This window comes from Erythrolamprus reginae, chromosome 2, assembly GCF_031021105.1.
Source record: "Erythrolamprus reginae isolate rEryReg1 chromosome 2, rEryReg1.hap1, whole genome shotgun sequence".
Classification (NCBI taxonomy): domain Eukaryota; kingdom Metazoa; phylum Chordata; class Lepidosauria; order Squamata; family Dipsadidae; genus Erythrolamprus; species Erythrolamprus reginae.
The window spans coordinates 216,077,006-216,101,867 of record NC_091951.1 but is presented as its reverse complement, the minus strand read 5'-3'; the positions used below and the strand labels follow the sequence as shown (position 1 = coordinate 216,101,867).

The window sequence follows — 24,862 nt, the reverse complement described above, 5'->3', positions numbered from 1 at the left end:
TCTCCACCCCGTATCCTCTCAGTGAAGCAGTGGAAGTGATGTGCCAGTGTCTGGAGGCTGTTAGGGTGTTAACAGACTCAGACTCAACCCCGACAAGATGGAATGGCTGCGGGTCCTCCCTCTCAAGGACAATTCCATCTGTCCATCTGTTACTCTGGAGGGCGAGCTTTTGACCCCCTCAGAGAAGGTCCGCAACTTGGGTCTCCTCGATCCACAGCTGACTTTGGACCATCATCTTTCGGCTGTGGCAAGGGGAATGTTTGCCCAAGTTCACCTGGTGCAGCAGTTGCAGCCCTATTTGGACAGGAAGTCTCTACTCACAGTAGCTCATGCCCTTATCACCTCGAAGTTTGACTACTGCATGAGGCTACCTTTGAAAAGTGTTCAGAAACTACAAATCGTGCAAAATGCAGCCACGTGAGCAGTCATTGGCCTTCCTAGATATGGCCAGGTCTCTCCAAATTTCTGTGGTCTGCATTGGTTGCCGATTGGCTTCTGGACACAATTCAAAGTATTGGTAATGACCTATAAAGTTCTACATGACATTGGATCAGATTACTTGTGGGGTAGCCTTTTGTCGTATGAGTCCCAGCAAATGGTTAGATCCCATAGAGTTGGCCTTCTCCAGGACCTGTCAACTAGACAATGTTGCTTAGTGGGGCCTAGGGGAAGAGCCTTCTCTGTGGGGGGCCCAGCCCTCTGGAATCAGCTCCCCCCATAGATTTGCACTGTCCCCATCCCCATCATTTATACCAACAGGCTTGGGGCGATTAGATCTTAGGCCCTGGCCGACGAATGTCATGTGTGATTGTTGCTGGAATGGGTATGATTGATTTTAATTAAATTGGGATTTAATAAGATTAGCTTATTTAATTTAATTAATTGGATTAACTATTGTATACCATTGTTTCTTTTATATGTTATAAGCCACCCAGAGTTGTCGGAGAGGGGCGGCATATAAATAAGTAAGTAAGTAAGTAAGTAAATGAATAAATAAATAAATAAATAAATAAATAAATAAATAAATAAATAAATAACTTTAATTTTGGCCCCAGGCAGTATGTCAATTGTGCAGGCCATAAAGAGAGAGCAAGTCAATTATCTCTCACTAATTACTTCTGCTCAATCTTGATATTCTTTTGGGATGTTTGGTTCTGCTTGCTCTCTTTCAGCTACTGCATCAACTGGCTTCACTTTCATTTTCCCTGCCAGCGGCACTTGCCCAACTTTATATGTAGCCAGGTGGCAATCCCACCATCAATGGTGCTGATTCCTACTGCTACTGCTGCAGGAAGCCCTGTGGTTGCCGGAGAGGGGACAGCCACCCATGAAGGACCCACAGCTCCTTGTCCCATGCCCATCAATACCACCGGTTGGGGTGGAGAAGGGACAGGTTGCTGATTCCTGGCCAGTCTCAAGCTCTGCTCCCAGGGCTGAGAGATTTTTTAAAATTTTTTGCTATATCTATATAGATATAGCAATCGTTAGTTATAGCAATAACAGTTTCGACGTCTATATAAACAGTGTGTTGTCTGATTATAATTAGTTTGAGCAATAATAATAATAATAATATTAATTAGCAGTAGTCATATAATAACAGTATTCTCTCATCATAATATTAATTAATTATTGATGCTAATCATCAATACTATATCAATATTGATACTAATTATTAATAATAAACATATCAGATTAAGCCATCATAGTAAAGTTAGTACTTCTCTTGTAATTTTAAATGTTCTAACTTGTTTCTATTAGCTAACCATCGAGAAAACAAATCCTATATTTCACATTTTTCCATGTCTTCCTTCTCTTTAATTTCTATAGAGAGTTCCACACCTTTCCAATGTTGTGCAAATACAATTCTAGCCTCTGTTAACACATGTAGTAATAATTACATATTCCCTTTATTATATTTTTCTAGTACAATACCCAACAAATATTTCTAATTTTAGCTCTATATGTTCCTTTATCATTTTTTCTATCTAGGTATGTATTTTTGTCCAGTATCCTTTGGGCATGTCCACCACATGTGGTAATACAAGCGCAGGATCTGATTATACTTCTAACGATAAGCAGATATATCTTTAAACATCTTGCTGGTGGGAAGTGCCATCTCTAAAACATTTTGTATAAGTTTTCTTTATACATAATAGATATTGTTAATTTATAATTTCTATCCCACAACTTTTGCTATTTATCCAATTTTATAGCATAACCAAAGGTTTTAGCCCACACTTCTATTGTTTCCTTTACTTGCTCTTCTTCCGCTCAGTAAATATACATTTTTTTAGTTTCTCATCAGTTCCTATTAGAATCCTATTCTGTTGTTTCTTTATAAAAACCATGTATTTTAGCATCCTTTTCATATCTTGATTGTATTTGTACATGCAGACACATTGCCCCCTCCCCACAGGGTCCATGCAGACTGGCACCAAATAGAAGAAGAATGCAGATGTGAGATGACAGTGTATGACAATGTATTTGGTGGTAAATTTCAACTGGATTTCTTTGAAAGTGAAAAATGCATTATGAATGTAGGTAGTCCTTGACTTCCAATCACAATTGACCCCAATATTTGCATTGCTAAGCAAGACAAGTGAGTTTCCCCCCATTTTATAATGACTGTTGCCACAGTTGTTAAATGAATTACTACATTGTTAAGTTAGTATCATAGTTGTTAACTAAATTTGGCTTCTTCTTTGACCTTGCTTCTCATAAGGTCGCAAAAAATGATCACATGACTCTGCAATTATCAAAGTAAGTTGCCAATAATCTGAATTTTGATCACATGACAACAAGGATGCTGCAGTGATTGTAGGTGTTAAAAATAGGCACGTCTCTTTTTTTCAATGCTGTTATAACTTTGAATGATTACTAATTATTATTTCTGAAATTTGTTGCAAGTTTTAGCTCATTATGAGCCTTAGCTTTCCTGATGACATCTTTGCGGATTTAGGCTACTTGTTAAAAAATTTAATTTTAAAATAAAAAAAATTGAAGTATTTCTTTGAGAAAAACATTTTTATTTTTAAAAAACAAATCTGAATGTGCTTTTAAAAGATATATTTGAAAAATGTCTTCATCCATGGATGCCACTGATTACTTTTAATGGAAGAACATCTTAAAGATATTCTTTTTATTAAAAGTGGTCAGTAGTAGCGACAGATGGAAACATTTTAAGCCTATTTTCAAAAATCCCTTAAAAAGCATATTTGTCTAATTAGACAAATGTTATTTTAGGACCCTTATTGATAAGAGACCTTAAATAAATAAATGAGCCTATCCCATAAGCCTATCAACATGTGGTTATTTAAAAGATAGTCACTAAATGCTATGATATATTTAAATAGTAATGGCAAAATATGACTATGAATTCCAGTCCTAATTTAACATATCTATATTTGCAGTGTGCAAAGATCAAGAGTCAAGAAGATGTTATCTTGATTTTAACTTCATTTTATTTTTTTATGTATTGATATCCCACCTTTATTATTTTTATAAATAACTGAAGGCAGTAAATATACCTGAATATGCCTCCTATTATGTAAATTATAACAAAGGAATTGAAAAATCCTTGCTACACATGTAATACTCAAGTGCATTTTGTCACTGCTTTGTGCACAACCTAGTATAATTAAAGCTGAACATCAGGAGAGACAGAGAGCTATTCATCTTTTATTCACTATGATAAGGTAGATTGGGGAACACTTTGTCTTTTGATTTCTGCAAGAGTATTTTTCAGCAGATGATAATAAATATTGCACTCTGTTCTACCAATCATAATTAGCTATGTCCCAATCTTTATCCTAAAGTTTTTTTTCAGGAGGAACTGTACTTTCTTTTTTTCCCCTCGAAAACATTTCACTTTAGATCCAAGAAGATTCTTCAGCTCTGACAGAATAGTGGGGAATGGAAATATGTATAAATCCTTCCATTCCCCATTATCCTATCAGAGCTGAAGAAGCTTTTTGGATGTGAAACAAAATGTCTTCAAAGAGAAAAAAACAAAAAAGTCCAATTGCCTCCTGAAATAAGCATGACCTTGGATGACTGAGAATCTCTACAGATATCCTAATCTTTAGGACATGGAAGACAATACTGAGGCAACAAAAATTCCCTTGCCGGTGTGATGAAGAGCCATAGAGGTTCACCACTTGGACTTTTCAGAACAACTGTCATGTTAATTAAATACTAATAAACAATCTTGACAACATTGTACTTTTATTTCAGGAGGTGATGAGGAATTTGGTTAAGAGATACGTAGCAGCAATGATAAGAGATGCTAAAACTGAAGAGGGACTAACAGAAGAGAATTTTAAGGTAACTGTTCATATAATGAACAATTTTACATCAACAATTTGCAAAGTTTCAAATGAGACCTGTTTAATGTATAACTTTAAATTATTAATATATAATGTTATTAATAATTGTTCAATCAATCTTTCAAAACAACTCATTTTCTAATACAGGTTTTTTTAAGTAGCATGCAACATTTATTTTCTTCTATCTCTTCAGGAATTAAAGCAAGATATTTCCAGTTTTCGCTTTGAAGTATTGGGCCTTTTAAAAGGAAACAAATTGGCTAATTTACAACACAATAAAACTAGCACAGAAGTCTCCTCTTTGACAGAATCTGATGAAGGAAGTGAAAGTGGAGGAAATGAAAAAATCAGGAAGAAAAACCTCAGTCTTTTCAAAATAACTACAATGATTCACCCAAGAGCAAAAGCACACAACCAAAGCAATGGGTCAGCAATGATGCCAACTGAGTCCACAAAGGAAAAACAAAAGAAAGTAAATTTTGTAGCTGATGTAAAGAAGCTTAGGTTGTTTCATAGGCAATCAAATAATAGCTCTTCTGAGCATGGTACTAATAAAATTTATTCAATTTCTGAAGAAATTTCCCATCACCCAGCAGAAGAACATAAGAAAGTAATTAAAATGGGAGATAAATCATTGGCTGTGAACAGTGAGCTAAACAAGCAGGATCTCAGAGCAAAGTGCACAATTCCCAGTAATAATCAAGGTAGAAAGGAGGCTTTCAACTCTAGGCTGAATAAGAACACTGCTCTTTCTGACTGGAAAACCACCAAGGGGCAGGGCTCAGATTTTCCCAGAGAAAGTGATTTGCTAAACAGAGAGCAAGACATCAGCATCATAAAGGAAGAAATAAATATTCACAGCAGCTATATGACAAGGTTGTGATGAAAACAGGTAGAACCTGTAAAAGTATGTATAAATTGTAAAATCCTTTGAAGCAGAAATATTTAAACCAACCTACCAAATATAGTATTAGAATACTCAAAAACTGTAGGACAAAATATTGTAATATAATTCTGTGACAAAAAATAAACAGAAAAATCTTTTCTGATGCCTGAGAATGTAACTCATTTTTGTTTTCACAATTACTTTTACATATTTTATTAAGCAGGACTGTCTGATAGTCTTGTATTGTTGCAACAAACACAGATTTATAGATATATTTTTCAATTTGAATTAAAAAACATTTTCTCTGTGATAGTTGATGCCTATAGTTAGTAAATATTTTTCTATGCAAATAAACATAGCTTAATAAAAGTGTGAACCAATATGGAGTATAGTATGTATCAGAGGTGGGATTCAATTTTTTTACTACCGATTCTGTGGGAGCGGCTTGGTGGGAGTGGTGTAGCTTGGTGGGAGCCTTGGTGGCACAGTGGTTAGAGTGCAGTACAGTACTGCAAGCTACTTCTGCTGCTTACTGGCTGCCAGCAGTTTGGCAGTTAAATCTCAGTAGGCTCAAGGTTGACTCAGCCTTCCATTCTTCCAAGGTTGGTAAAATGAGGACCCAGATTGTTGGGGGCAATATGCTTACTCTCTGTAAAAAGCTTAGAGAGGGCTGTAAAGCACTGTGAAGTGGTATATAAATCTAAATGATATTGCTAATGTTATGGCTTGGTGGGCGTGGCACCAAGCCATAGCATTAGTTATGGGGAAGAATACTATAACATCTCCATTCCCTCCCCGTTCCAAGGGAAGATTACCGCTAAATCCCCATTTTCTCTCAATCAGCTGAGACTCAGGACGCAAGGAATAGATTGGGTGGGGCTAGACAAAGATCTACTATTAAAATCTAATTTTCAGAGGAAGGGCAATCATCCAGTTCTAATGAGAACTACTCAAATCTTCCACTGCTGGTTATTCAAACTGGTCAGAACCTGCTGAATCCCACCTCTCACCCCTTTCCTTCTCCTTCCCACCTTGTAACCTTTATTAAAAATTCTTATTCTCATTAGAACTGGATGATTGTCCTTCCTCTGAAAATTAGATTTTAATAGTAGATAGAGGAGAGCATATTGTCTATAATAGAGGTAATTTTAAAGGAGATATAAATTTGCTTGCTAATAATTACTCTTTAACAGCTCAAATAATCATTGCTATTATTCAGTTTTTGGATGTCAATTAAAAATAGATGAATTAATGAGTTTAATGGAAAATTATATTTTCAAATTAGTTAATAACAATTTTCCTTAGTAGAGGCAGCAACCTTTTTCAATTCTTAGTACAAGATCTTAGTACAAGAGGAAAAATAATCATATTGTTGCCATTACCCAAACTTGGTTGATGGCATCTGTGATTGGAAAGTACTGCTAGAAGGATATAAAATGTTGAAAAGATATCTTATTGAGAACATTAGAATTTTTATTTTTAGTAATTGATCATTTCCAGATTTTTCTTAGTAGGGACAACATGAAGTAGCCACCTTTTTCAATTCTGATTTTTCAGTTATTTGGAAACTTGTTATAAGAAAGCCCCCATATAAGCAAAGAAATGGGGGCATTTATCCACCCTAGAAGAGAAAATGCTTATCTGAAGTAATACTAATCAAGCATCTGACCCCTGTGAAAGGATATTTAGTTTCACAATCTGTTCCTTTCATAAAGAAAATGCCTTCAACCACAGCCACTGTTCACTCTAGGCTGCGCGCATGTGTGCGCACCCCCCAAAACACCCCCCCGCACACCCTTTTCCAAGGGTGCGGAAGGAGCCGCGGCCGCCCCCCCCCCCAGCGCCTCCGGCCCCTTCATGCCCCTGGCTTCTCACTGCTGCCCCCCGCCCACCCGCCCAATCTGCCTCTCTTTCTCCTCCTCCACTTCCCGCCTTGGGGTGCGGCTCCTCCTGCAGCTAGCCGCTCCGAGCACTTTGGGAACATCTGCCCTGCCCCTCTCGCAGTCCCTTCTCCGAGAGCGCTTTCGTCCCAGGCTGTCAGCGAGGGGGCTGCAGGAGAGGCGGGGCAGGCATTCTTCTCACAGCGGAGGCCAGCAAAGGTGATTTTCAATGTCGGCCGCATGGGCGCGCACGCTCCCCATCCCCCTGCCAGTCTGCCTGGAACATTATTTTGAATGTTCCGGGCGGACTGGCAGGGGGATGGGGAGCGTGCGTGCCTGCGCGCCCGACATTGAAAATCACCTTCACTGGCCTTTGCTGTGAGAAGAACGGAGAGAGAACGAGAGAAAGTGAGAGCAACAGATAGAGCAAGATAGAGAGAAAGTGAGAAAGAGAGTGAGCAAGAGAAAGAGGGGGAGAGAAAGAGAGATAGCAAGAGAGAGAGAACAAGAGAGAGAAAGTGTGTGAGAGAAAGAAAACAAGGGAGAAAGAGTGAGAGAGAAAGCAAGAGAGAGAGAAAGAAAACAAGAGAGAGAAAGTGAGAAAAAGAGAGAGGAGCAAGAGGGGGAGAGAGAGAAAGAGACAGAGAGAAAGAAAGAGAGAGAAGAGAGGAAGGGAGAGAGAGTGAGAGAGAGCAAGAAAGAAAGAAAGAAAGAAAGAGAGAGATGAGAGAGGAAGGAAGAGAGTGAGAGAGAGTGAGAGAGAAGAAGCAAGAGAGAGAGAAGAGTGGAAGGAAGAGAGAGAGAGAGAAAATGGGAGAAAAAAAGAGAAATGAGAAAATGATTGAGGCAGAGAATGACAGGAAAGAGAGAAACAGAGAGAGAAGTGACTCTTGATTTGAAGCATATGGTAAAAGCACTTAAATAATAACAGAGAAAAAAACCCAGCCCTCGCCTGTTTTTATTAATAGTTATGTTTTTGGTTTTCCTGGTTGTTTTATTTTTAATAGTAATGGATTTTGTTTGTTTTTTTATTAATTTCTTTCCTTATTTATTTGTTCTGTTGAGCTCTCTGGTAGAATCCTCCCAAAAATGCACAGATACAATTTCAGACAAACACACGTTTGAAAATTCAAAACAATGTTCTTTATACCGAAAATGCAAATAAACAGAGCACTCTTTTTGTATAGCAAAGAGCACTCGTCTGCAAACAAATTGGTAATTTGTACAAGTCCCTTATCAGTTCTGTGATACTTAGCTTGCAGCTGTGAGGCAATTCACAGTCCTTTTCCTTTCACAAAGTGAAACACACTTTGCTCTGGGTTAGTTTTAAAGCGGGGGAAATCAGCACACAAAGATCAAAGTCAGCAAAGCAGTCATGAAACACAACGATCAGATAATCCTTCACAATGGCCAAACCCACGGGCTGCTATTTATAGCAGCCTCACTAATTACCACAGCCCTACCCAACCACAGGTGGCCTCATTTTCTTTGATAATAATCTCTCAGTTGTTGTTGCCTATGCATCGCTCTCCGCATGCGTGGCTGTATCATTAACTCTTGTTCTGAATCCAAGGAGGCGCTAGATAATTGATCTCCTTCTGAGCTGTCTGCCACACTCTCCTCCTCCCTGTCACTCATGTCTTCTTGGTCAGAGTAGCCTTCATCAGCAGATTCCACCGGGGATAAAACAGGCCTGCAGCATGTGGATGTCTCCCCTACATCCACAGTCCTTGGGGCAGGAGCAGGGCCAGAGCTAACCACAACATTTATTTATTTATTCATTCATTCATTCATTCATTCATTCATTCATACATACATACATACATACATACATACATACATACATACATACTTCTATGCTGCCCAGTCCCAAGGGGACTGCCACTCAGATACTATACTTTTCCTCCCACACCAAAAAAAAATTAGAGGGAACATTGGCCACAGCCTCCACATAAAGCTGGAATTGATGACTTTCGACTGACATCGTGGCAATATCAGTCATAAGGAACTGGATCTCCACACTCCCACACTAAGTTCTCCACATTAAAGGGTTCTGAAAGAAGCTAAAGCCACCCTGGAAGGGTGGTGAAAAAAAAAATCCTCCTTTCCACCCCATTCCAGAGCAAAGATATTGCAAAAACCTCACTTCCACCCCATCCCAAAGCAAAGATAATGCATAGAGTCGACTGACAATGAGTCAGTCGAGGTGACTGGGGCCCATTCTTGTCCATCTGTCTGGGAGGAGTTTGATTTGGTGACACCTGATGAAGTGGACAAGGCCATTGGAGCTGTGAATTCCGCCACCTGTTTACTGGATCCATGTCCCTCCAGGTTAGTTTCGGCCAGTAGGGAGGTGACACAGAGCTGGGTCCAGCAGATTGTCAATGCCTCTTTGGGGAGGGGGTCCTTTCTGGCTCCCTACAAGGAGGCACTTGTGTGCCCCCTCCTCATGAAGCCTTTCCTGGACCCAGCTATACTTAACAACTATCGTCCAGTCTCCAAACTTTCCTTTATGGAGAAGGTTGTCGAGAAGGTGGTGTCGCCCCAGCTCCAATGGTCCTTGGAAGAAGCCAATTATTTATTTACTTACTTACTTACTTACTTACTTACTTACTTACTTACTTACTTACTTACTTACTTACTTACTTACTTACTAACTACTTACTTACTTACTTATTTATTATAGTTGAAAGGGACCATGCAGGTCATCAAGTCAAACCCCCTGCCTGAGCAGGAATCCTATAGAACCCCAGTCAAGTGGCAGTCGAATCTCCTCTTGAAAGTGTCCAGAGTTGGGGAGTTCACAACCTCCGCAGGCAGGTTGTTCCACTGATTGATCGCTCTGACCGTCAGGAAGTTCTTCCTTATTTCTAGGTTGAATCTCTCCTTGGTCAGCTTCCAGCCGTTGTTTCTCGTCCGGCCCTCTGGTGCTCTGGAGAATAGAGTGACCCCCTTCCTCGCTGTGGCAACCCCTCATATACCTGTATACTACTATCATGTCCCCTCTGGCCCTCCTTTTCTCTAGGCTATCCATGCCCAGTTCCCGCAATCTCTCTTCGTAAGTCTTGGTTTCAAGTCCCCTAATCATTTTGGTTGCTCTTTTCTGCACCTTCTCCAGAGTTTCAATGTCTCTTTTGAAGTGTGGTGACCAGAACTTGATGCAGTACTCCAGATGTGGTCTGAGCAGGGCATAGTAGAGTGGTATTAATACTTCCCTGGTCTTGGAGTGTATCCCCCTGTAGATACAGCTTAGGATAGTGTTGGCTTTTTGGGCCATTGCTGCACATTGCTGGCTCATGTTTAGTTGATTATCCACCAAGACTCCAAGATCTCTTTTGCAGTCGCTTCTGCTAAGTAGGGTTTCTCCCAGGCTGTATGTGTGTCTAGTTTTTTTTTTACCTAGGTGAAGGACATTGCTCTTGTTGATGTGGAGCATCATTTTGTTAATGTGAGCCCGGAGTGTTAATCTGCCTAGATCTTTCTGTATTTTGAGCCTGTCCTCTAGGGCAGCGTTTCCCAACCGGTGTGCCGCGGCACACTAGTGTGCCGCGAGACACGGTCAGGTGTGCCGCAAAGCTCCTAGGGAAGCTCCAGCTGGGCGGGGCGCTGCCGGTGCCGGACCGCCGGTACCTCAGACCTTGAGCTCCCACTCGCAGCTGTCCCCCGGCTACTGCTGTTTTCGGCGCTCTCCTGCTGGGCCCCAAAGAAGGAAGGCGGGAAAAAGGAGGCAGGGGCGGGGAAGTGCGGCAGTAGGAGTAAAGGGAGCTGCGGCCGCCCCTACCTCCCCACGGTGCCTCCGGCCAAACACGCCCCTGGCTTCTCCGCCCTGCCCCATTGCCCGCTCGATCCGCCCACTCTCCTCCGCCGCCGCCTCCTGTCTTGGGGCGCGATCTGCCCCCTCTCCACCGCTGCCGCCTCCTGCCTTGAGGCACAATCCGCCCCCTCTCCTCCGCCGCCTCCTGCCTTGGAGCTAGCAATCCGGGAGTCCGGGACTGTGTGGCTTTGCGCCATGAAGAGAAAACGGCCGACTTTTCCCTGCTGCCGGAGCCATTTTCTCTTCATGGCGCAAAGCCACACAGTCCCAGACTCCTGGATCGCTCGCTTCTCCGGTCAGCAAATCCATCTGCCCAGGAAAGCGCCGCGCATTGAAAAAGCGTGATGCTTTTCCGTGCAGCCGGCTTTCTGGCTGGAGATACGAGCGATCCGGGAGTCCAGGACTGTGTGGCTTTGCGCCATGAAGAGAAAATGGCAGCAGGGAAAAGTCGGCCGGGCTAACGAGAGGCGGTGCGTGGCCGGGCGCTGGGGACGTCTGGGAGGGCGAGGGAGCTGATGGCTGCTGCCTCTTAGCTGCAGAGCCGGCGGGCGGAGGCGAAGACAACGGCGCCCTCCACTCTCTCTCCGGCTCTCTCTCTCTCTTTCCTTTTCTCTCTGTTGCCGGCGTGGTGAACGAGAGAGAAAAAGGAGGGGAGAGAGAATGAGAGAGAAAGAAAGAAAGAGAAAGAGAGGGAAAGAAAGCAAGAGAGAAAGAGAAAGAGAGGGGGGAAGGAGGGAAAGGGAAAGACATAGTGGGAGGGAAGGAGGGAGAGAGAAAGAGAGCAAAAAAGAGAGGAAGAAAGAAAGAAAGAGGGATGGAGAGAGAGAAAGAAGGGAAGGAAGGAAGAGAGAGATAGAGGGAGGGAGAAATAGAGGAAGAGATATTTTTTTTGTCCAAACTTTTCTTTAGCCCTCCCGCCCCCCCCCCCCCCCCGTTCAGTGTTCCCCAGAATTTTGAAAATATGAATAATGTGCCGCGGTTCAAAAAAGGTTGGGAAACACTGCTCTAGGGTGTTGGCTACCCCGGCCAGCTTGGTGTCGTCTGTGAATTTGATTAGTTCCCCTTCTACTCCCTTGTCCAGATCATTGATGAAAATATTGAAGAGTACAGGGCCCAGGACAGAACACTGTGGTATCCCACTGCCTACCTTCTTCCAGGTGGATTTGGAGCCATTGCGTGCGGTTGGTCAGCCAACTGTTTATCCATCTGCGTGTGTTGTAATCTACCCCGTTTTTTTCTAATTTGTGGATTAGGAGATTTTGATCAACTTTATCAAGCTTTTTTAGCTTTCCTGAAGTTCAAGTATATGACGTCTACTGCATTGTGTTGGTCCACTGATTTGGCTATGGTGTTGAAAAATTATATGAGGTTGGTTTGGCATGATTTGTTTCTGACAAACCCGTGCTGGCTGTTGAATATAATGTTGTTTGTTTCTAGGTAGTGGCAAAGCTGTTTTTTAATTATTTTTTCCAGCATTTTTCCAGGTATAGAAGTCAGCCTGATTGGTCTGTAGTTGCCTGGGTCAGTCTTTTTACCTTTTTTGTGGATGGGGACTATATCAGCTCATTTCCAGTCTTCCAGAAGGTCTCCAGTGGTCCAGGATTTTTTATAGATAAGGAGTAGTGGTTCCGCAATAGTGTCTGCTAGTTCTTTTAGGACTCTCGGGTGTAGTCCATCTGGTCCTGGCAATTTATACTCATTGAGCTCCCACAAGTAGTCCCTTATTGTGTTTTTGTCTATGTTGAGTTCAGTTCCAGGGGTATTTATTGCAGTTGACTTGCAGGTAGGTTGGTAGGTGGTTCCATTTTGTGTGAAGACTGATGCAAAGTAGGCATTGAGCAGCTGTGCTTTGTTTCTGTTATCTATGATTTCATTACTGTCTTTGTTTTTTAGTGTAGTGACTATTTCCTTGATTTTCTTCTTGTTGTTTATGTGCTGGAAGAAACTTTTTTTGTTGTCTTTGGTATTGTTCATGTTGGGCCTTTGCTGTTTATATTTTTTGTTTGCAGGTTTTGGCTGTTTGCTGATATTCCACTTTGGTTATGAGTCCTTCTTTCCATTTTTTGTATTTGGTCTTTTTGTCTTTTATGTTGTCTGCGAGTTCTTTGTTTAGCCATGCTGTTTTCATTTTAGTTTTCCTGCTTTTCTTTTTCATGGGGATTGTATTGTTTTGGACTTCTATGATAGTGTTTTTTAGGGCCTCCCAGGCTTCCTGTGTGGTTTTACTCTTTAGAAGTTCCTTCCAGGGTTTTTTTTCCAGGTTCACTCTGAGCTTGTTAAAGTCTGCTTTTCTGAAGACTGGGACTCTAGTGGTGTTGGGTATAGCAGTTAGTGATTGCACGATGTTGAATTTTAGGATGACATGGTCACTCTCACCCAGGATCCCTTCTTCTATTTTCTCTATTGTTTCTTCCCTGTTAGTATTAGGTCTAGTATTGCAGTCCCTCTGGTTCCTGTTTCAGATTTTTGGGCTAGAAAATTATCAGTGAGACTGGAGAGAAATCTAGCAGACTTTCCTCTTGGTGCTGAGTTTGTTTTCCAGTTGATGTCAGGGTAGTTGAAATCCCCCATTATTGTTGTGCTGTGTTTGTTGCATATTTCTGTTAGTTGGCTTGTTAAGAGGTTGTCCATTGTGTCTGTTTGGTTGGGTGGTCTGTAGTATACTCCAATTGTGGTGTTGCACTTCTTTTCTTTTATGTTGACCAATATGATTTCTAGGGGGTTGTCTTCTTTGGTTGGGTATAGCTCTGTGGCAGTGTAGTGGTCTTTTACGTATAGTGCAACTCCACCTCCTTTCTTATTTGACGTATTTTTCTTGAAGAGGCTGTAACACTTTATCTGCATGTTCCAGTTGTGTGTTTCATCCCACCAGGTTTCTGTAATTCCAATTAGATTGTATTGGCCCTCGTGCATTAGTAATTCCAGTTCATCCTCTTTGTTCCCTAGGCTTTGTGCATTAGTGTTTGTGTCTAAATCTGGGTAGACATTTTTAATTGAGAGAACTGGGCATGGACAGCCTAGAAAAAAGAAGGTCTAGAGGGGACATGATAGCAGTTTACAGATACTTGAGGGGTTGCCACGGTGAGGAGGGGGTCTCTTTATTCCCCAGGGCACCGGAGGGCCGGACGAGGAACAATGGTTGGAAGCTGACCAAGGAGAGATTCAACCTGGAAATAAGGAAGAACTTCCTGATGGTCAGACCGATCAACCAATGGAACTGCCTGCCAGGGGAGGTGGTGAACTCCCCAACTCTGGACACCTTCAAGAGGAGATTGGACTTCCATTTGGCTGGGGTGCTGTAGGGTTTCCTGCTCAGGCAGGGGGTTGGACTCGATGACCTAACGGTCCCTTTCAACTCTATTAATAAATAAATAAATAAATAAATAAATAAATAAATAAATAAATAAATAAATAAATAAATAAATAATCCTCTGATTTGCTTGTAGGCTTGACTTGTTCCTCTTCCTTATTTTGTTCATTGTTCAGTCTCTTAGTTTGGTCACCTGCCCTTCTCGGAACTAGTTTAAAGCCCTCCTGATAAGTTGGGCTAGTCGATTACCTAGGAAGTTCTTCCCAGCTCTAGTGAGGTGTAGCCCATCTCTTGCTAGAAGCCCTTCTTGGAGATATTGTAGGCCGTGGTCGAGGAAGCCAAAGTTACTTTGGCGAAACCATCCCCTTAGCCAGTGGTTTATTTGCGGGCTTTTGTGTTCTCTGGCAGGTGTCGTCCTCTTGTGGGTAGAATGGAAGAAAAAACAACCTGTACACCTATCTTTTTGACTGTGTAGCCCAAGTGGCGTAGTCTTTCATTATTTGATTCATGTCTTTCCCTGTGTCGTTGGTTCCCACATGGATCACCAGTAGGGAGTAGTAGTCAGTGGGATTTAATATTTTGGTAAGGTTTTGCGTTATATCAGAGATTTTAGCTCCAGGGAGGCAGCACACTTCTCTTGATTGATTGTCAGGTCTGCAGATGGCAGGTTCAGTTCCTCTGAGGATTGAGTCTCCAATTACCAGTACTCTCCTATTCTTTTTGGTTGGGTTAGGGGGGGGATTTAGCTTTTGTTGTGGAGGCATTTGGTGTTGTTGTGTTGTGCTTGGTTCTTGGTGGTTCCTTATCAGAAGTTTGCTGGTTTTCTTGTGCCAAGAGTATTGAATATTTGTAGCTTGTAGGCAGTGGGGTTGGGAGGAGGTGGGTTGGAGTTGGTGGAGGTTTGGTGTTTTGTTTCTTTTTTTCTTCTTTGATTGATGTGTGTCCAGCCATTTGCTACCTCGGGGGTTTTGATTCGGCTTTGCTCCTCTGAGGTGTTGGCTTTGTTGGGAGTATGTTGGTCTTTCTCATTTTGGTGTTGGTGTTTCAGAGTTTTTAGGTTTTTCTCTAAGTTTTCGATTTTTTCTTCAAGTAATTGGATAAGTTTGCATTTATTGCAAGTATAGTTTTGGAGGTTTGAGGGGAGGAGTGTGTACATGGAGCACAATCTACAGCACACCATACAGTCAGTTCCGTCTTCATCTTTGCTTGAGGGGGGGTAGGTCTTCCATGTGCATGGTTGATGCATCTTCTCTCTCTGTGTGTAGGTAATTCTTCATGTGTGTGGTAAGTTTCAGGGTGGGTGTGGTAGAATGCAGTGGTGACAGTTCTGCTTTTAGTTTGCTAGGCATATTTTCAGGGTGTGTGCAAGTGTGGTGTGAGGGGTGTAAGAGTGTGGGGGTGTGGTCGAGAGTTATATCTTGGTTAGCTGGGGTTCAGTGTCCAGTTGTGTCTGGTGGTGTTCAGGCCGGTGCTGTTGATGTCTTTTTATTGTGCTTTAGTTGCCTTTTGGTTGTTGTAGATTTATTTATTGTTAGTTGTTTTTGAATTAGTTGTTATTTGTCACTTGCATCTTCTCGTGCTTTTCTTTAGGGGGACCTAGTGTATGTGTAGCTTGGTTGGGAGGACGCTGGTGAGTTCAGGACAAGTTTTGCAGGGGTTGTAGGTTTCTGATTGACACTGCCGGGTTCTTTAGCAGGGTCACATGATCTCTTGAATCCTTGATCGTCCACATGGTCTGCTTGCTGCAATGGCGACCAGTCAGTTTCCTTGGGTCCTTAGAAGTCGCGTTGGGGCTGGAGGGGGAATCCCTTGCTGCTATGAAGGTGGGGTAATTAGCTGGGTGTTGGGGGCTCTGAGGAGGTTGCTGGCGGGCTCCGAGGCTCCGGGGGAATCTGCCTGTCCTCCCCACTCTTGGGAGGAATCAGCTAGGCATCGGGGCTCTGCAGGGGTGGCGGAGGTGCTCCAAGGCTTTGGGGATGTCGCCGCTCCTGGGAGGGATCAGCTGGGGGTCGGAAGGTTCAAGAAAATCCGGGGGAATATGCCTGGCCTCGCGGTCTTGTCAGCTGGGCGTTGGGGCTCTGGGGAGGTTACCGGAGGGCTGTAGAGGCTGGGGGGGGGGGAATTTGCAGCACCATGGCTCTTTAGTAGAAGCAGCAGGGTGTAGGGTTGCTGGGGGGGTCACTGAAGATTCTGAAGGGATTGAGGAGTCTGCCTGGTGTCGGGAGGAATCGGCTGGGCAACTGGCCTCGAGCACAAGTTATCTCCCCTGCCGTTTGTGGTTTTAAAATTGGCGCTCCCTCCTTCCCTTCCCATCTCTTCCGTCTCTGCTTATCCACCGCCATCCGTCTCTTCCGTCTCTTCTTATCCACCGCCACTCCTGATGCCTCCAAGTCTCTGAGAGCTGCTTTGCAGTTTATCTTTCATTGTAGTTGAAGGTGGGATATCTATCCTTTTATCCCTTTACCTTTTTTTCTGGTAATGCAGTCTTTTCTCCCTGGTTATTTCCGTCTTTTTTCTGTTCTCCGTCTCCTGCTATGTGGTTATACGTCCACCCTCATTGCCATCTTGACTTCCACATCAATTACCTAGGCCCTCAACAGTCAGGATTCAGGCCCGGCTACAGCATGGAAACTGCTTTGGTCGCGCTGATGGATGATCTCTGGTGGGCCCAGGACTGGGGTTTATCCTCTGTCCTGGTGCTTCTTGACCTCTCAGTGGCTTTTGATATCATTGACCATGGTATTCTTCTGCGCTGGTTGAGGGGTTGGGAGTGGGGGGCACTGTTCTTCAGTGGTTCTCCTCCTACCTCTCCGGTTGGTCGCAGTCGGTGTTGGTGGGGGGTCAAAAATCGACCTCTAGGTCTCTCCCTTGTGGGGTGCCTCAGGGGTTGGTCCTCTCCCCCCCTGATATTTAATATCTACATGAAACTGCTGGGTGAGATTATCCAGGAGCATGGGGTGAGGTATCATCAGTATGCTGATGATACCCAGCTGTACATCTCCACCCCATGTCCAGTCAGCGAAGCAGTGGAAGTGTTGTGCCAGTGCCTGGAGGCTGTTGGGGTCTGGATGGGTGTCAACAAGCTCAAACTCAACCCTGACAAGATGGAGTGGCTGTGGGTTTTGCCTCCCAAGGACAATTCCATCTGTCTGTCCATTACCCTGGGGGAGGGGGAATTACTGACCCCCCTTGTAGAGGGGCTGCAACTTGGGCATCCTCCTTGATCCACAGCTAACATTAAAACAACTTCTTTTGGCTGTGGGAGGAGGGCATTCACCCAGGTTCGCCTGGTGCACCAGTTGCGGCCCTATTTGGACTGGGAGTCACTGCTCACAGTTGGGGAGCCCTTGCAGAGTAGTGCCGAGGATTTTAACACATTTTTCGCTGATAAAATCGCCCGGATCCGAGCGGACCTCGACTCTAATTGGAATACAGAGTCGACTGACAATGAGTCAGTTGAGGTGACTGGGGCACGTACTTGTCCACCTGTCTGGGGAGAGTTTGATCTGGTGACACCTGATGAAGTGGACAAGGCCATTGGAGCTGTGAGTTCCGCCACCTGTTTACTGGATCCGTGTCCCTCCTGGCTGGTTTCGGCCAGCAAGGAGGTGACACGGAGCTGGGTCCAGGAGATTGTCAACGCTTCTTTGGGGAGGGGGTCCTTTCTGGATCCCTACAAGGAGGCACTTGTGCGCCCCCTCCTCAAGAAGCCTTCCCTGGACCCAGCCATTCTCAATAACTATCGACCAGTCTCCAACCTTCCCTTTATGGGGAAGGTTGTTGAGAAGGTGGTGGCGCTCCAGCTCAAGCGGTCCTTGGAAGAATCCGATTATCTAGGTTCTCAGCAGTCAGGATTCAGGCCCGGCTACAGCACGGAAACTGCTTTGGTCGCGCTGATGGATGATCTCTGGCGGGCCCGGGACAGGGGTTTATCCTCTGTCCTGGTGCTTCTTGACCTCTCAGCGGCTTTCGATACCATTGACCATGGTATCCTTCTGCGCCGGCTGGAGGGGTTGGGAGTGGGAGGCACTGTCCTTCAGTGGTTCTCCTCCTACCTATCTGGTCGGTCGCAGTCGGTGTTAGTGGGGGGTCAGAGGTCGACCTCTAGGTTACTCCCTTGTGGGGTGCCTCAGGGGTCGGTCCTCTCCCCCCCTACTATTTAATATCTACATGAAACCACTGGGTGAGATCATCCAAGGGCATGGTGTGAGGTATCATCAGTATGCAGATGATACCCAGCTGTACATCTGCACCCCATGTCCAGTCAGCGAAGCAGTGGAAGTGTTGTGCCAGTGCCTGGAGGCTGTTGGGGTCTGGATGGGTGTCAACAGACTCAAGCTCAACCCAGACAAGACGGAATGGCTGTGGGTTTTGCCTCCCAAGGACAATTCCTTCTGTCCATCCATCATCCTGGGGGGGGGAGTCACTAACCCCCTCAGAGAGGGTTTGCAACTTGGGCATCCTCCTCGATCCACAGCTCACATTAGAGAAACATCTTTCAGCTGGAGCGAGGGGGGCGTTTGCCCAGGTTCGCCTGGTGCACCAGTTGCGGCCCTATTTGGACCGGGAGTCACTGCTCACAGTCACTCATGCCCTCATCACCTCAAGGCTCGACTACTGTAATGCTCTCTACATGGGGCTACCTTTGAAAAGTGTTCGGAAACTTCAGATCGTGCAGAATGCAGTGCGAGAGCTATCATGGGCTTTCCTAAATATGCCCATGTCACACCAACACTCCGCAGTCTGCATTGGTTGCCGATCAGTTTCCGGTCACAATTCAAAGTGTTGGTTATGACCTATAAAGCCCTTCATGGCACTGGACCAGAATATCTCCGGGACCGCCTTCTGCCGCACGAATCCCAGCGACCAGTTAGGTCCCACAGAGTTGGCCTTCTCCGGGTCCCATCAACTAAACAATGTCGTTTGGCGGGACCCAGGGGAAGAGCCTTCTCTGTGGTGGCCCCAACCCTTTGGAACCAACTCCCCCCACCCTCCTAGCCTTTTGTAAGCTCCTTAAAACCCACCTCTGTCATCAGGCATGGGGGAATTGACATATTCCCTCCCCCTAGGCTTATAAAATTTATGCATGGTACGCTAGTATGTATGATTGGTTTTAATTTGTGGTGTTTTTTAAATTAACTTAAATATTAGATTTGTTTTACATTGTATTGTGTTGCTGTGAGCCGCCCCGAGTCTGCGGAGAGGGGCGGCATACAAATCTGATTAAACTCAAACTCAAACTCCCAAAGCTGAACGCCAAACCCGAACTTCCGCTCTCGGCGTTCGGCGGCTTCTGGGAAGCCCCCCGGGCTGTTTTAAAAGGTGACAGCCGGGCTGGGGGGCTTCCCAGCAGCCTCCCGAACCCCGAACCCAGAAGTTCGGCAAAAGTTCGGGGTTCTGGAGGCTGCTGGGAAGCCCCCCAGCCCGGCTACAACCTTTTAAAACAGCCGGGCGGCTTCCCAGCAGCCTCCCGAAGCCAAAGGCCAAACCCGAACTTCCGCGTTCGGTGTTCGGCGGCTGCTGGGAAGCCCCCCGGCTGTTTTAAAAGGTGACAGCCGGGCTGGGGGGCTTCCCAGCAGCCTCCCGAACCCCGAACCTGGAAGTTCGGCAAAAGTTCCGGGTTCGGGAGGCTGCTGGGAAGCCCTCCAGCCTGGCTGTCACCTTTTAAAACAGCCGGGCGGCTTCCCAGCAGCCTCCCGAAGCCGAACGGCAAACCCGAACTTCCGTGTTCGGCGTTCGGAGGCTGCTGGGAAGCCCCGCCGCCCGGCTGTCACCTTTTAAAACAGTCTGGGGGCTTCTCGGCAGCCTCCCGAACACCGAACCCGGAAGTTTGGGTTTGGCGTTCGGCGTTCGGGTGGTTGCTGAGAAGCCCCCAGGCTGTTTTAAAAGGTGACAGCCGGGTGGCAGCGGTTTTTTGCGGGGGTTTTTTTTTGGTTGCACAGATTAATTGACTTTACATTGTTTCCTATGGGAAACAATGTTTCGTCTTACGAACCTTTCGTCTTACGAACCTCCCCCTGGAACCAATTAGGTTCGTAAGACGAGGTATGACTGTATTCATTCTATTTATATTTTATCCTTAAGTATATGTTATTTATCTGATGTCTACTCCTCTGTTTACTTTCATCATCGAAATAATACACCAATTGTTTCACAACCTCTTTTATCCCATTCATTTTAAATTTAGTAATTGAGTCTTTATATTCTTCTTCAAACCAATCATAAAATTTTACCCAAACTTTATAGAATTCTGAATCCTCCTTATGTTTAATTTTCATTGTCAATCTATTCATTTCGGCACAGTCCATTATCTTCTTAAGCACTTCTCTCTCCGAAGGTATTCTGTTCAATTTCCAATTTTGCACATACACTATTTTAGCAGCTGTTATTACATGCATACATTTCTTCTTTATTAATTTTTTTCTGGCAATATAACTGTCAACCTGCACTTCCTGCTGCTGCATTCTTTGCTTGGTTGTCAGAGAGACGGGGAGGGGTAGCTATCAAGGGGGGTTGGAAAGTGTGCAGGAGGAGAAAAGTTTTGTTAGGATAAGTTTCTATTTCCCAAGTGTCCGCAGAGACCGTTAGATGGGCAAATTCCTGAGAAGCCTGGGAGGAGCATCTTGGACCACCTGATGTGTCTGGACAATGGAGATTGGGCAGATGCCCAACATGAGGGTGGAAAAAGGGTTTTTAGTATGTGGGGTACACGCCGTTTTCTTCAGACTTTGTTTTGCTTTTGATGCTTCAAATTCTGATTTTGAAAAATTCACTTTGAACCTTAAATGAAAGGACTCTGAGTTTTATTTGTCTGAATTCTGACTGACAGCCTTAACATTAAGCAAAGTCTGCCTTAACAGTCACTCCTGGAGAGCAATCTACCAGGGACTGGCAAAAAATGTCTCGAAATGAAAGTGAGGGGGTGACTTCAGAAGAAGTTGCTCTTAAGAGCCCGGACCCCCTTAGCCTGGAGAAAGAGGAAACATTAGACCTCAGAGGAGACGATCCTGTCAGACGGGTTCCATGATGGTCCATCGGGGTAGACTCAGAAGGTCTCCTTGGAGAGGGAATGAGAGATACGGATGCAAATGTGACACATCGGAAAAAGAAAAGTAAGGAGAAGTGGGTGGTTAACCAGGAAGAAAATCTACTGACAGAATTGGTTTCAGGAATTAGGGATGTCCTGTCAGTGGTGGAAAAGAAAAGTCAGGCTTCCCTAAAAGTCGTTCTGAGTGAGGAAGACGGGGAGGAGGATCAGATGCCAGGACCCTCAGGCCAGGGGGAACAGCGTCAAAAGGCAGCCGCCCAGAGCCCTCCCCCCCCAGAGGCCAAAGCCCCATGAGCCCAAGACGCCCTGCACAGAGGGGGGAAGCTCGAAGAAGCAAGGCCCCAACCGCCCCCCCCTTCACCCAGCGTTACGATGGAGCGCCGGCAGGGCTGAGGTATTTCCTGGCCCATGTAAATCAATACATGGAAGATTATGAGGATGAATTCCCCAATGACCCAACCCGGGTTAGGGTGGTGACCCGGGCGTTGGATGCCGAAGCCGCAAATTGGATGGCGTCATTGCGTGAGAGGAGAGACCCCGTCCTCAGGAATTTTGATCAGCTTATGACAGCACTCAGAGCGCGTTTTGAGGATCTCCAGGCGGAGAGGAAAGCTAGATCAAAGCTGAAAACCCTGAAGCAGGGAGGGAGAACAGTTACTGAATACACACAGGAGTTCAGGGAACTGATGGCTTATGTGAACTCATACCCAATGAATATTCTGATGGGATACTACATAGATAGGTTGGATGATGAGGTTTACCGGCATTGCAGAGGCAGAGCAACCCCTAGAAACCTTAGCAGATGGTTCGAGCTGGCGGCAGAGGTGGAGATAGATCTCCAGAGAAGCCAACGGGAGAAAAGCCCCCCCCCTCAGGGGAGAGAGGATCCTGAAGAAAACACCCCGAAAATTCCCAGACAAGCCAAAATCTACAGCATGTTTCCATTGTGGGGAAAAAGGTCACCCAGCTGCGGAATGCTTTGCCAAACCTGTGCCGAAGGTGACACCTAGTGGCGGGGAAAAGTCAGAGCAACGGATTAAGAAATCCCCAGAGGCTGCCAAAAGTGGAAAGGAAACTGTAGAGGTCGCCCCCCCCCAAAAAGGGAGGAGTTGGGATCTCCAGATCGTCCTAACATCCTGGAAAGCGAGCCGGAAGAAGCCTTCTAGGTAAGTCCCCCCCAGCTGTGTATACATTCCCCTAACTATAAGGGACCTGAATGGGGGGACGAGGGGAAGCATGGTAGCCCTACTGGATTCGGGCTGCACCAGGAATTTGATGTCCCCTGAGGTGGCGGAGAGTTTGGGCCTCAAACTCAAGAAATTAAGGGACCCCATGTCTTTCACCCAGCTGGATGGAACTATAGCAGGGGGGAAGCCCTCCACTCAGGAGACAGGGACTTTAATTATGACCATGGGCACCCACCAAGAGACTATGCAATTCATTGTGGGACCTGTGCTTGATAGCGCAATCATTTTGGGACTTCCCTGGCTACAGAAATGGAATCCACAAGTAAACTGGCATACTGGAGCAGTCACGATCTCCTACAAGAGGAAAGAGGAACTGGGATTTGTACTGGCAGAATTGGGAAGGAAAGCTCCCCCCCCTCCCAGTGGAGAAAATTGCAGGCGAGGAAAAAATCCACAGGGAATATTGGGATCTTAAGGCAGTTTTCAGTGAAAGGGAAGCTGAAAAACTGCAGAGCATTTGTTGGATGAGATTTGCAATTGCCAGTTGTTAGACCATTCAGCTACATGGTCAAGGTCCTTTTGAAGGGTAGAAGTATTATTGGAGGCAATGTTCCCTCTAAGGCGCATGGCCATGTGGTCGTGCACCCAAAAACTACCCCCCACACAACCGGTCCAAGACCGTGCAACAGAGCAGGGTGTTGGAGTTGAGGACAGGAAGCGAATAAAGTGTGGAGGCTGGCAAAGATTTTGTTTTATTATTAATTTCTTTTAATAAAAAGGAAGGGAATTTTTCCCCAATTTATTTATTTATTTATTTGTTTGTTTGTTTATACTTCTATGCCGCCCAGTCCCAAAGAGACTGCCGCTCAGACACTATACTTTTCCGCCCACACAGAAAAAAAATTAGAGGGAACATTGATCAGAGGTATTAAATAGCTTAACATCATCAGCAAAGAGAACACAATTGCTTGTAATATTGTCACAGAGATCATTTATGTAGAGTATAAAGAGAGTAGGTCCTAGGACACTGCCTTGGGGAACGCCACTGTTAACTGGAGCAGGATTAGATATGGCATTACCTATTTTGACCACCTGTTGTCTGTTTGACAGGAACGCTGATATCCAATTGTGGAGTTTGTCATGAACTACTGAATCAAAGGCTTTGCAAAAGTCTATGTAGATTGCATCAATTGATTTACCCTAGTCAATTTGGGTAGTCCATATGTTTTTGCACTGTAAAAATTGCAGGATGCAGGATAATTTTTTTCTGAAACCAAATTGTTTGTTGGAAAGTAGATTATTTGTTTCAAGGTGGAGTGTAATGGATTGGTTAATGATGGATTCCATGACTTTGCAAGTGACGCAGGTCAAGGAGATTGGTCTATAATTTTCAACATTACTCGGATCACCCTTTTTGAAAATAGGGATGATCGTAGCCAGAGACCAGAGTTTAGGTAGGGAGCTAGTTGTAGAAGATATTTTGAAAATTATGCTTAGGGGTTTAGCCAGAGTTGAGGAGAGTTTTTTAAAGAAGTATGCACATAGTCCGTCAGGTCCGATAGATAGAGTTGGTTTTTAAAGTTTGCAACATAGCCTGTTTTGTTTTTACCCCAAAGTAATCTTTCTCTGGATTGTAGCTTTCTTATTTTTATGGGTAATTTATTTATCTTGTTTTTGGTGTATATTAGCGGTACATGTGATTTTATGACTCTTTGGATCTCGAGCAGAAATTTATTGTAATAGTCATCTACAGTGATACAGCTGGAGAATATTGTGTTCCAATCAAGAGATGAGAGGTCAGAGTCTATGTTGTCATAATTGGCCTTCTTAAAGTTGAAATTGGTTGTTCTGCTTTTGGTGTTGTTTATGAGAGGATGTACGTTGAGGCAAAAGTTGATTGTGCTGTGGTCACTGTTAGAAAAAGGTTCTCTTACTTGGAGTCCATAAATTGAGTGTAAACTGTTGCAGAAGATGAGGTCTAGGCAGTTGTTGAGTCTGGTGTTGTCAGTAACTAGTTGCACTAGCCCTAGACTAGTGATAGCATTGTAGAGGATTGAGTGAATGGGTTCAGTTGTGCATTCATTTAGGGACCAGTTAATATGTGGTAGGTTTAGGTTGCCAAGAAATATGAGGGGATGTTGGTAGGAGGTTGCCCACGTTAGTAGTGAGGTTAACTTGTTCATGTTTGAAATGTCATAATCAGGGGCTCTATAGAATAGGAGGAAGCGGAGCGTGGTGTCTGAGGTTAGTTCACAGATAATAGTTTCAGGGAGGTAAAGTTCTTGCTTAACTTGGAGTTGCTTTATGTTGAGTGATTTCTTGTAGAAGATTGCAATTCCACCTCCTCTATGGGTTGCATGATCAGATCAGAAAATGTGGTAGTCTTTTGTAGTGATAATGGAGTCGGGAAGG

General features: G+C 44.6%; 1 protein-coding gene across 2 annotated transcripts in view; it reads left to right on the top strand.

Annotated features, from left to right (window-relative positions):
- TRPC4 (transient receptor potential cation channel subfamily C member 4) overlaps nt 1-5,369 on the top strand; it is a 282,463-nt gene extending 277,094 nt beyond the window's left edge. For both annotated transcript variants that reach the window (XM_070741813.1, XM_070741812.1), the window contains 2 exons: nt 4,234-4,323; nt 4,519-5,369. In XM_070741813.1, coding sequence (XP_070597914.1) covers nt 4,234-4,323; nt 4,519-5,208 — 780 coding nt within the window. In that variant the 3' untranslated portion in view covers nt 5,209-5,369. The remainder of the gene's footprint in view (nt 1-4,233; nt 4,324-4,518) is intronic.
- The last annotated feature ends 19,493 nt before the right edge of the window (nt 5,370-24,862 follow it).